The sequence below is a fragment of the Pelobates fuscus genome, chromosome 6 (genome assembly GCF_036172605.1).
Source record: "Pelobates fuscus isolate aPelFus1 chromosome 6, aPelFus1.pri, whole genome shotgun sequence".
In the NCBI taxonomy this organism is placed as follows: Eukaryota; Metazoa; Chordata; class Amphibia; order Anura; family Pelobatidae; genus Pelobates; species Pelobates fuscus.
In genome coordinates, this window is record NC_086322.1 from 47,304,778 (window position 1) to 47,318,405 (window position 13,628).

Here is a 13,628-nt window from a genome sequence, read left to right on the forward strand (position 1 = left end):
TTGGGATGTATTACCCCTCTATTAGGGTATATTTGGGATGTGTTACCCGTCTATTAGGGTATATTTGGGATGTGTTACCCGTCTATTAGGGTATATTTGGGATGTGTTACCCCTCTATTAGGGTATATTTGGGATGTGTTACCCCTCTATTAGGGTATATTTGGGATGTGTTACCCCTCTATTAGGGTATATTTGGGATATGTGTTACCCCTCTATTAGGGTATATTTGGGATATGTGTTACCCCTCTATTAGGGTATATTTGGGATGTGTTACCCCTCTATTAGGGTATATTTGGGATGTGTTACCCGTCTATTAGGGTACATTTGGGATGTGTTACCCCTCTATTAGGGTATATTTGGGCTGTGTTAACCCTCTATTAGGGTATATGTGGGATATGTGTTACCCCTCTATTAGGGTATATTTGGGATGTTACCCCTCTATTAGGGTATATTTGGGATGTGTTACCCCTCTATTAGGGTATATTTGGGATGTGTTACCCTTATATTAGGGTATATTAGGGATGTGTTACCCGTCTATTAGGGTATATTTGGGATGTGTTAACCGTCTATTAGGGTATATTTGGGATGTGTTACCCCTCTATTAGGGTATATTTGGGATGTGTTACCCCTCTATTAGGGTATATTTGGGATATGTGTTACCCCTCTATTAGGGTATATTTGGGATGTGTTACCCGTCTATTAGGGTATATTTGGGATATGTTACCCCTCTATTAGGGTATATTTGGGATGTATTACCCCTCCATTAGGGTATATTTGGGATGTGTTACCCCTCTATTAGGGTATATTTGGGATATGTGTTACCCCTCTATTAGGGTATATTTGGGATGTATTACCCCTCTATTAGGGTATATTTGGGATGTGTTACCCGTCTATTAGGGTATATTTGGGATGTGTTACCCGTCTATTAGGGTATATTTGGGATGTGTTACCCCTCTATTAGGGTATATTTGGGATATGCGTTACCCCTCTATTAGGGTATATTTGGGATGTGTTACCCGTCTATTAGGGTATATTTGGGATATGTGTTACCCCTCTATTAGGGTATATTTGGGATGTATTACCCCTCCATTAGGGTATATTTGGTATGTATTACCCCTCTATTAGGGTATATTTGGGATGTTACCCCTCTATTAGGGTATATTTGGGATGTGTTACCCCTCTATTAGGGTATTTTTGGTGTGTGGCACCCAGCACCCAGTCTGACACCCTCTATTGTGAGAATGATTGGCAGTCACTGTCACTGTCAGTTCAAGCTACACCTCCAACCCTACATGCTCCCGCCTCCTTGCCGTTTAGCAGCTCCTGATTGGTTTAGTCAGACCTTGCTAAAACAGTTATCCGCTTCCTACTGGCTGATGTGACTGTACATCATTCAGACTGACTAGAGCTCCCAAACTAGCTGGCCAAGCACAGTAGGCGGGAACTTTCATTGTGGAATCCGTTCATTGGCTGTCTGAAATTCCTGTACAGCGAGCTCGCCCACCCGATTGGCCGTCACACTCCTTTGTCTTCCCCTCCCACTTTCCTTCCAGCCTCACTAATGTTCTAAGTGCGCGTCTCGCAGCAGCTGGCCCAGCTGATTGGTCAGCGTCTCGGAGTGTCCCATTCCCATTGGCTGAGCCCATACGCCAGTCCAGGCTGCGGGGGGCGTGGCTTGCCGTGGGGCTGAGCCCAGTGTGCAGACAGTGCACTAGTTGTCAGTCCGCTCTAGTGAGCTGAGCTCTGAGCTGAGTCCGGCGCCGGTCCCCGGTCTGTGCTGTCTGATCGCCTGGCCCGGTTTATCTCCTTGGCATTGTGATTTCTAGCTGCCCACTGATTACCCATGATGCTCCGGAGTGTGGGCATGTAGCTCAGTGTGCTCGGCCCCTCCCCCCTCCCAATCCAAGATGGCGGTCCAGGAATCAGCTGCTCAGCTCTCAATGGCTCTGAAGGTTCAGGAGTACCCAACTTTAAAGGTGTGTCACACTGTGCGTGCTCCCAGCCCCCTGACACCCAGCCTGGGCCCCTCGGGGCCACTCAGGAAAGGGCTGTATTGGCTGACATCACAGGGTGCATTGCTCTGACACCCCCCTCCCCCCCCATTAGGAGGGTGTGTGGGGTTTGGGAGGAGGATCAGCCCAGGCTGTATGATAGTGACACCCCACCTCTATCAGGCTGTATGGAGTCAGCTCACATTGTAATGTCACCCCTACAGCCAACTGTGGGACAAGACAGAGCTCTGTGTTAATAATAGGGGACACCTCTTACATTGGGGGAGGGGGGAGGAGACACCTCTCACATTTGGGGGAGGGGGGGAGGAGACACCTCTCACATTTGGGGGAGGGGGGGGAGGAGACATCTCTCACATTTGAGGGGGGGAGGAGACATCTCTCACATTTGGGGGAGGGGGGGGAGGAGACATCTCTCACATTTGGGGGAGGGGAGGAGACACCTTTCACATTTGGGGGGGGGAGGAGGAGACACCTCTCACATTTGGGGGAGGGGAGGAGACACCTCTCACATTTGGGGGAGGGGAGGAGACACCTCTCACATTTGGGGGAGGGGAGGAGACACCTCTCACATTTGGGGGAGGGGAGGAGACACCTCTCACATTTGGGGGAGGGGAGGAGGAGACACCTTTCACATTTGGGGGGGGGGAGGAGACACCTTTCACATTTGGGGGAGGGGAGGAGACACCTTTCACATTTGGGGGGGGGAGGAGGAGACACCTCTCACATTTGGGGGAGGGGAGGAGACACCTTTCACATTTGGGGGAGGGGAGGAGACACCTTTCACATTTGGGGGGGGGGAGGAGACACCTTTCACATTGGGGGGGGGGAAGAGACACCTTTCACATTGGGGGGGGGGAAAGAGACACCTTTCACATTGGGGGGGGGAAGAGACACCTTTCACATTGGGGGGGGGGAAGAGACACCTTTCACATTGGGGGGGGGGGAAGAGACACCTTTCACATTGGGGGGGGGGAGGAGACACCTTTCACATTGGGGGGGGGAGGAGACACCTTTCACATTGGGAGGGGGGAGGAGACACCTTTCACATGGGGGGGGAGGAGACACCTTTCACATGGGGGGGGGAGGAGACACCTTTCACATGGGGGGGGAGGAGACACCTTTCACATTTGGGGGGGAGGAGACACCTTTCACATTTGGGGGGGGGAGGAGACACCTTTCACATTTGGGGGGGGGAGGAGACACCTTTCACATTTGGGGGGGGAGGAGACACCTTTCACATTTTGGGGGGGAGGAGACACCTTTCACATTTTGGGGGGGAGGAGACACCTTTCACATTTTGGGGGGGAGGAGACACCTTTCACATTTGGGGGGGGAGGAGACACCTTTCACATTTGGGGGGGGGGAGGAGACACCTCTCACATTTGGGGGGGGAGGAGACACCTCTCACATTTGGGGGGGGAGGAGACACCTCTCACATTTGGGGGGGAGGAGACACCTCTCACATTTGGGGGGGGAGGAGACACCTCTCACATTTGGGGGGGAGGAGACACCTCTCACATTTGGGGGGGGAGGAGACACCTCTCACATTTTTGGGGGGGGGAGGAGACACCTCTCACATTTGGGGGGGGGAGGAGACACCTCTCACATTTGGGGGGGGGAGGAGACACCTCTCACATTTGGGGGGGGGAGGAGACACCTCTCACATTTGGGGGGGGGAGGAGACACCTCTCACATTTGGGGGGGGGAGGAGACACCTCTCACATTTGGGGGGGGGAGGAGACACCTCTCACATTTGGGGGGGGGGAGGAGACACCTCTCACATTTGGGGGGGGGAGGAGACACCTCTCACATTTGGGGGGGGGAGGAGACACCTCTCACATTTGGGGGGGAGGAGACACCTCTCACATTTGGGGGGGGAGGAGACACCTCTCACATTTTGGGGGGGGAGGAGACACCTCTCACATTTGGGGGGGGAGGAGACACCTCTCACATTTGGGGGGGGAGGAGACACCTCTCACATTTGGGGGGGGGAGGAGACATCTCTCACATTTGGGGGGGGGAGGAGACACCTCTCACATTTGGGGGGGGGAGGAGACACCTCTCACATTTGGGGGGGGAGGAGACACCTCTCACATTTGGGGGGGGGAGGAGACACCTCTCACATTTGGGGGGGGGGGAGGAGACACCTCTCACATTTGGGGGGGGGGAGGAGACACCTCTCACATTGGGGGGGGGGAGGAGACACCTCTCACATTGGGGGGGGGGAGGAGACACCTCTCACATTTGGGGGGGGGAGGAGACACCTCTCACATGGGGTGGGGGGAGGAGACACCTCTCACATGGGGTGGGGGGAGGAGACACCTCTCACATGGGGTGGGGGGAGGAGACACCTCTCACATTTGGGGGGGGAGGAGACACCTCTCACATGGGGTGGGGGGAGGAGACACCTCTCACATGGGGTGGGGGGAGGAGACACCTCTCACATGGGGTGGGGGGAGGAGACACCTCTCACATGGGGTGGGGGGAGGAGACACCTCTCACATGGGGTGGGGGGAGGAGACACCTCTCACATGGGGTGGGGGGAGGAGACACCTCTCACATGGGGTGGGGGGAGGAGACACCTCTCACATGGGGTGGGGGGAGGAGACACCTCTCACATGGGGTGGGGGGAGGAGACACCTCTCACATGGGGTGGGGGGAGGAGACACCTCTCACATGGGGTGGGGGGAGGAGACACCTCTCACATGGGGTGGGGGGAGGAGACACCTCTCACATGGGGTGGGGGGAGGAGACACCTCTCACATGGGGTGGGGCGAGGAGACACCTCTCACATGGGGTGGGGCGAGGAGACACCTCTCACAGGGGGGGGCAGAGGAGACACCTCTCACGGGGGGGGGGGGGGGGCGGCAGAGGAGACACCTCTTACATTTGGGGGGGGGCAGAGGAGACACCTCTCACATTTGGGGGGGATGATAACATAGCTCAGGGCCCATTTCATTGTCACCCCTACATCTGCCTGTAGGAGACACTCATTGAGGGTATATGCTAGTATAGCACAGAGTCTAGTGCACCTACATCTTCCTATGTAGAAGCCATCACTTTGGGGTGTGCGGTGTTATATTTTATTATCTGGGTAACCTTACTCCCTATGAGATGCTTTTGGGTGCAGGGGGAGTTGTTGTCTCTTTCTGGCTGCAATAATTAGGGTTAACAGATCCACCATGTTTCCAGGAACACATAATTTTGTCTTTTATAAAAATGCATGAAAAGGGATGCCCTACAGTATGTGAAATATATATTCTGTAGGATTGCCTCATTACTTTATTTTGTTCATCTTAATCTGAATTCTAAATACTACAGGGCAACCCTTTTCATGTGTCCCTGAAAACATGGTGGATATGGTAACCCTAAATATTGTTTACTAACCTTTGGCTGTTGTGCTTTCCTATTGCCATGATGCTCAGTTAGCCATAGAACATGTAGTTCACAACAGCTGGTGTGTCAAAGGTTAGCAATCATTGAGAAAATACCCCTGATCCTCATCTGTGTACCTGCAGATCATGAGAGCACAGCAAGCAGTAGTGTAAGGGAATTTAGGTGGAAAGGGCTCTTTATCCCTTATGACATTTAGCAAAACCACCTCTTCAGCATTGCAGAGCTTGTACGGCACAGTATACACACCCCTCCCACACAGATGATGAACTCTTAATTCTTTGAATACTGATGGTGTATCAGTAAGAAGGAAATAATGGAGTACTGACCATGCATGTCCAAATGTTAGGGCAAAAGGAGATATGGGGGGGGGGGGGGGGGGGGGGGGGGGGGGGGGGGGGGGGGGCTAAAGTGTACTGTATGTGTCCGTTTTAGGTACAGCAAATAACATGCCACAACCGCTTCAAGTTGGTCCACTGCTATTTGTTTCCTTTCCTATTTTGTAATTAGACATAATTTATTTCAGAATAGCTGATTTATAAAAATTCCTTAAACGTGGCATCCCCACAGCTTGCATGGCATTTCAATTTCCCATTAGTTATTGTTTGGTGAATAAAGTTTTATTCATTTATCTGGTTAGTATGCAGGTATTATTTTTATATATATATATATATATATATATATATATATATACACCATCCATTTCTTTGTTTACTATAGATACTATTACATTATAATAAGTACCATTAGCAGCAATTAAATGTCTGTATTGTCATGTAAGCATTTGTTTACTAACTGAGTGCCACTTTTTGTAGCTCAATTTGTGGTTTTCCACGCATTCCAGTATTTTTTTTTTTTTTTCTACTTTAATCTAAACGCCTCAAAATAGACAAATTGGAGATCAGGAGGAGCCACTGACTTTGTTCTGTAGGGTCTGACCTCGTATCTTAAACTCCTCTCCCACAGGGGTTTATGGGATGCATAGTCAAACATCAAGTAGCAATTAATCTCATCACACAGGGTGAGAGGAACTGCCCTATTAATTGACCACTATGGTGTTAGGAATACAAAGCTGAACTTCTGAAAACGATAGTGTCCCTCTGCCTCCAAATCCCCTCGCTTCCCCAGTCATGAAAGGGTTACATTTTAGAACACTTACCATATTCCAACACTGATGTACCTTGGTGCTGGGTCGGACTCACTTTACCCTAATACATTCCTGTGGAGATTGAAATGACACTGGACATTCTCATGCAAAGCGTGAGGACGAACAGCATAGTTTCATGGAGTTAAACTCCATGAAAAGTCAGGAAGGCCGACTAGAGGCAGTTTTAACCCTGCAATGTAAACATTGCAATTTCTCTGAAGCTGCAGTGTTTTAGATTGCAGGGCTAAGGGGACAAGGACACTACACCCAGACATGAGATTATGTGGTCTGGGTGCCTATAGTGTCCCTTTAATTGGCTGAGGCTGCTATCAGTCTGTATACAGCATGGTTTACATTTGAGCTGTAGTTGGCAAAGAATGTGTGCAGGGCTGTCTGTGTCTTAGCTCTGTGTCAGAGGGCTCAGTTTAAGATGTAAAGTGTGCTCACCCCCCCACACACACCGCTTGGATAAAATGAACACAACTAGATTGGAGCTGAAAACTCCAGCTGTCTGATAGCTTTAGGGGACTTTCTTGTAGGTCCAACAATAGAATTTTATCGCTTGGTTGTTAAAGGAACACTCCATAGAAATAATAAATAACAATTGTGTATGTGTGTATATATATATATATATATGTATATCAGTTTAGCAGATATACTCCCAAAGTAAATATGCATGTAATTTTGTTTTGCATGATTTCCAAGTATATGAAATCTTGGCTTGCAGTTGCTGCAAATCGTGTATCTGCAAGTTCTGCACGCCATTCCCTTCTTCCCCAGCACAGACATTCTGTGACTGTCCAATCACAAACTTCTTATTGAGCTATATTACAACTCATTGAGAAATCTTAGCAAGTCAGTGGCTCTGGGCATTTGTCTGCCTCTTTAGTTCAGCGTCACAAAACTTTATAAAATGAAAAGAGGAAAAAAATAGGACATACTCTTCACACATCAAACACTTAAGATGCTTCAGCTTTGAGTGTTCCTTTTAAAAGGCACTCTTGCACTTGAGCGTGAGTGCAGTGTACACTTGGCAATGTCCATTATACAATAACGTAAGGTTGTTATTGTGCTGAAAGAGGTCCTTCAACACCCAACATCAAGGGTCAAAAATGGCTCTTTGCAGTCATCATAATAAGGTGTCTAAAAACCATATGCCACTATGGAATACCCTACTTATTTTGTATTTGGAGCTCAACTGAGTTGTGAATTGACTGGATCATTCATTTTCAGAATAGGTTCTTTAACCCCTTAAGGACAGACGACGGATATATTCCGTCATGATTCCCTTTTATTCCAGAAGTTGTGTCATTAAGGGGTTAAAGAGCAATTTGTTATGATAGTCATAGACCATAATTGGTCCTTAAAGTGTCTCTGTCACCTTATGGGGTCTGCATATTTTGCAAAGACCTCCGATGGTGACATTGCCGCTAGGGGTGTGGTAAACCCGGGGATGCAGCATTGGTGAGTAATTCTTACGTGATGCTGTTCCCATTCATTTTACGCTCCTGGCACTTCATCCGCTAGGTGCCCACATCCACTCATCAAGGAAAGACTGCATCACACTTGCATGCTTGTCTTGGAAGCCATTTTTGTCAGGCTGATGTCTTGGGCTGTGTGTATGCTCTCTTCTGTATGTATTGCAGAGTGGCAAACCCCTGGTGGCAGACCCTGAACTAGTGGTAGGCATACTGTTAAACTGTTTAATTCTCACTCCGTTCAGGATGATGAAAGCTGCGGTTTATCTCCAGACAGAGGACCCGATCACCTATACATTTACTGTAGTGCAGCTACCTTTTCTTTATATTTATTTATTATTATTATTATTATTATTATTATTATTAATATTATAATAAAGGTTGAGCAAAAGAGTTCTTGTATGGGAGTGTAAACTTAACCGGAGATTCAGCTTGTGCTCAGTTTGAGATCACCATTTTTTAACACAAACATGAGTCTACATAACATTTGTTTTGTGAACTGCAACTTTTCTTTTCCATTACATGACATTAAATGAAAAGTATCCAGGAGACATGCATGCTACTTTCTGCCCAGTGACATTTATATTCTCCAACTGTCAACTTCTTCATACTTTTGGTTATCCTGTGCCATCTGTTTTGGAATAGGTGTGCTCCAGCCCTTAATTCTGAGGAGCGAGAGAGTCTGCTAAATTAATATTCACACACCCTTTAAACTAAATAACATGGCATCAATTTTAGCTGTACACAACTATATGGGAATTCCGATTTAAATGAACACTCAACACACTAAAGTACTTTAGCAAGCTGAAGTGGTTTATGAGTGAAGAGTGATTTTGTATTTTTTTTATTTTACAAAAAGTGCAGATTGTTCCACGCCCTGGCTGTCAATCAGACAATCGGTCCTGTTACTTCCTGGATTGGTTATGTTAGTGGAGCTAAACTCAATAGGCAGCAATTGCCCAGAGCACCTGCCTTGCAAAGACTTCTCATTAAGCTGCATTGGGAAGTCTGTGATTGGACAACCTCTGAATGTCTGGGCTAGATTAAAAGAGGAGGGCTTGCAAAAGCTGCAGATAAGATATCTGCGTTTTTTGCAAGTGTTTTAGGTAAACACCCAGTGGGGGGGAGGTGCATAATTAAATGTGTATATGTTTTCATTGTGGGTATATTTACTAAGAAGTGATTTAATGCATTTTTGTAAAAAACAAAAAAAACAAAAACAAAAACTAATTAGAAGCTTAATTGAATTCACACCCTACTAAAGCCAGGTGTGCAGAGATTCTGAGGACTCCTCCCCTGACTGTAACATAACACAATTTATGTAAAGTGTAGGTACCAGGAGTGGTTCTTTGAAATAAATGGAAAGTGAGCTAACCAGATAGGATTGCTTGCATGTGCTGTTTGCTTGGAAAAAATCCACAAAATATGGAGTGAAAGGGAGGCTTTGTTACTTGTTTTTGTGGAAGCAGCCAGTTTGACAGCTTCAATTCAAGTGGTTTATCACGTGAAAGCATTTCTGACTTGTGAATAGACTATAGATGAATTGATCTGCCTGCACTAAAACAAAGTCCCTGCAAAGGGTTAACAGTTATTTGTTATCTCTGTATTATTATGCATAGTACTCAGCTGCTTTTTAAGGAAAACAATTTTTTTAACACTTAGTTTATTTTGTATGTAGTTAAAGGAAAATTCCAGTAACCATGGCAACAACTTGCAACATTAATTGAAGGTTGGTAAGTAGGGCAAGGGGGTAATTGCATCCTCAGACCACTAGTATAGTGGGATTGTGGTCACATAGTTCTTCTGTGGGTTAAAATAGCAGGAGATATCTGAAGGCACAAATTCTGCATGATAGGGTGTTTGGTAGACCAGGACTGTGCTAGTTCTTGAATAACTGTGTGGCCTCAAGTCTCAATGATCTTGTGCCCTGCACTGGCCCTTTGGGTATTACACAGAGGACGCTAGTATTTGGGGTTGGCCTGGCTGCAGGACGAAGAGCATGTATGATGTCCCTGGAGGTGGTTTCAAGTGACCGCGGGGTGAGATGAGACAGTGCATGGAATTCATAGCATGTGCTCGTTGTCATCGATGGCAATTGAAACGTGGGAAATAGTCATTTCCCTTAGACATTCACAGAATCTCTGTGGTTTTGTTTATGTTTGATCCCTTGCCTTTTTTACCCCCCTCAGTGCGTTCTCTCTCACTCTTGAATAATTTTCCTTCTCCTTCTGTCTTCTTTGAACTTTTCAACATATATTTCCATCTCTGTATATTTGTAACGCATACATTTACATATACTTGTCACGACAGGTTCCATGTGCGTAAGGCATAGGTACCACAAATTCTATATGTCCCATTGTCACCCTTTCTAAGGGCCCAAATGTTGGGCGTGGATTAAAACATACTTATAAGAGGGTGCAGGCCCTGACTTCAGTGGGTTCACTGTGACACTTTAACTGCTATTAACACAGTTTAAGAAATAAACAGTATTTTTACCTACATAAAAGGGCTACAGACCGACTCAGTCATGTTTAGTTTTTGCTAAGTTGGACAGGCCTACAGGTCATTTCTGGATATGTTCTCTCCAGAATTTGGAAAGCTTTGGAATTCATTATGATCAAATGCCAAAATGATTCATGTGTTAACAATTTCTTCAGTTCAGTGACTAGCGTTCCTTTCTTGTTTGTGTTTTAGTACTGCTGCAGTTTAATTTCCTGAATATTAAACATATAATTTTGGATTTGTTTTGCAGCCTAGTAGCCTGTATTTTCTATAGTTAAAGGGACACTAAGCACTATAATTACCACAGCATCAGCTGATCACTTTCAGACAGCAAGCTTAGCTCAGGAGAGCTGACAGACGTTCCTGCTTAGGATGGGGTGGAGGCAAAAAAAAGGCCTCAACATTGAAGCAGAATAAAGCGTTATTTGGCAGAGTTGCAGAATGCTGGAGCGTGGGGAGTAATACTCAGAGGCATATCTTATGACGCAGCTACAGCTCTAGTTCAAATGTAACGTCTCGGGATCTTGCTGGCACTACAGAACAGAATCTTAGTCATCGACTAAGTATTATTTATATAGCACCAGCAAATTCCGTAGCGCTGTACAATGGGATCTGTCAGCACTACAGGTGAACAATTACTTTGCAGGATATGTAACATTATATTTACTTATTCTGTGTATTTAATAAATGTCTTTGTGAGGTCTGAAAACCAAAATGGAATGTAGAAATCCGTACCCCTGATTTTACCGTTATACTAAAACTGAGCTTCTCCATATTAGCCTCAGTGCTATTTGTTTTAAGATCTGTCACTTGACAGTTGGTATAGAGAGAAGAGGAGAAACACAAACACTGTGTGAGACTTAGCAAAGTATTTTTGTTTTAAAGAGTGGAACAAAAATGTAAAAGTGCTTGCTGGTATCCACAGTGATTGCCACAATTTTAGTACGTTAGATCATAACCTGGAAAGGACCACTGATAAATTTAATCTAATATTTGTTTCTTCAAAGTGGATTGTGAAGTCAGTTGCTAACTTTTTAATATACATTTTAAAGAAAAACTGAACTCCTGCTCCCAATGTTCTCCTTTTAAGAGACTCTGGTTGGCTCTACAGAAGTAAGCAGGGTCATACAGGAACATGCTCTTTGGCTGCAAACATCAGCTGAGTGTGCTCAGAAAATTAGTGCAGTCCTGCATTTGCCGCGCTTTTTTTTTTTTTTTTTATAATAAAGATTAAGGAACGGTACACACATAAAAATACATTTTAACATTTTGTAAGGCTATTTAAAGCGGCCCTGTCATGGCCGCATTTATTTTGTTTTTAAATCCCTCTCCTGACTCCACTACATTTTATTGTCCCTATAGTTACCCCCAAAGGCCCCTAGTCCCCCCCATTTTACCCTTTTTTTTTTTTTTTTTTTTTTTTTAAAGCTTTTTTTTTGCCCAGACCTAGGTCCTAGACGCTGCCATCTTAGTGTTGATGAATGCCCTGTGGGACACGTCATCTGCCTACACTAGCTAGCACTGTGACATTCCCGCGCATGCCCAGTTGTACACTTGGGCATTCGCTATTGTCCGAAATTTGCATTGGAATTTCGGCTATTCATGCATCCATCAGAAAGATAAATAAATAGAAATTTCAAACAAACGAACGAAGACCGAAAGTGCGCTTCTCACTACTTTCTAACCCTCCTCCCATGTCCCCCTAATTCAATAGAGGTCAATATGACCCCCATATTAGCATAAGCGAGATTAAAACCTCCCTGATGCTCATACTCACTATATTGCGAGTAGGGGGCATGTCTACTAAATAATGGCGATCGCCGGGGGGTCTGTAGTGGTTATGGTTATTGGAGTGATTCTTTAAAATGATCATGGAATAGTTTGTGGCTTTACTGATCTTGTGTGTATTCATACATTCCTTCTTTCATTCGTATGAGAATACTTTTAAACTGTTTGTGTTCTGTTTAACTCGATCTGCAGGCCTTTTTCCCATGCTTGCCTGGTTTAGAATAGCATGTAAGGAGTTTCTAATGCAAACTGTTTGTTTTCTTCTGTTCTTTGACCCCTATTAAGTGGCACAACGTTTGATAGTTAACATTTATGTACAAGGTAAATGATTTAATCTTATTAAGTAGAAGGAAAGTGTTTCTTTTGTTGCAAGTATAGTAATTAAATGCTTTCAAATGTTTTAGTGGCGATAAGCTGTTCTGGCTACTCATAACTGGATTCTCACGCTTGGAGTTTTTCTTTTATTTCTTTTTTTTTTTCCTGTTATTTAGTTCATATCCGTAATCCGTGGATGATGAGCTCTGTTTCAAGTTAACTCATCATCAATTTTTTTGTATTAGACTTTGCTGAAAGTGGCATTAAGGGACACTGCCCAAATAAAAAAAAAACTCAAATAAAATTTTTAATAGATATACCACTAATGAAAACAAACATGCAATTAATGATGTGGTTTTCATTGGGGGTTTATCTAAAAACAGCTTGCAACAGCTGTAGATCTCTTGTCTGCAGCTTTTACAAGTCCTCCGCTCTAACCCCGCCCAGACTTTCTGTGCCTGTCCAATCACAGACTTTTCAATGCAGCTCAATGAGGTGCTCTGGGCAATTGCTGCCTCTTGAGTGCTCTACCGTGCTAACCAAACCAGGAAGTAACAAGACGGGTTGTCTGATTGACAGCCCAGCAGGGTGTAAAAAGGTTAAGCACTGTCATTCAGCGTCTCCACGCTCTGCATGGAGACAGAGAACTTTCCTCATAGGGATGCATTGATTACATGCGTCTCTATGAGTAGATATGTAAGCTCGTTTGAGCAGGGTCCTCTTCAACCTATTGTTCCTGTAAGTTTATTTGTAACTGTCCTATTTATAGTTAAATCCCCCTCTCATAATATTGTAAAGCGCTACGGAATCTGTTGGCGCTATATAAATGGCAATAATAAATAATAAATAAATAATAATAGATGCTGATTGGCCTGGCTGGTTTTTGTCCCCGCACTCACCCTGCCTCCTTGGCGATCTTAGCCAAGCATTGGATTGGCTGAGTTTATGAATTCTGATTATGTCAGCCAAAGAGGCGGATCAGGGGTGGGACCA

At 45.2% G+C, this 13,628-nt stretch overlaps 1 protein-coding gene across 1 annotated transcript in view; it reads left to right on the forward strand.

The window, feature by feature from the left end:
- Positions 1 to 1,659: 1,659 nt before the first annotated feature.
- The window catches only part of MAEA (macrophage erythroblast attacher, E3 ubiquitin ligase), a 56,817-nt gene continuing 44,848 nt past the window's right edge, over positions 1,660 to 13,628 (forward strand). The window contains exon 1 of the mRNA XM_063457660.1: positions 1,660 to 1,976. Coding sequence (XP_063313730.1) covers positions 1,908 to 1,976 — 69 coding nt within the window. The 5' untranslated portion in view covers positions 1,660 to 1,907. The remainder of the gene's footprint in view (positions 1,977 to 13,628) is intronic.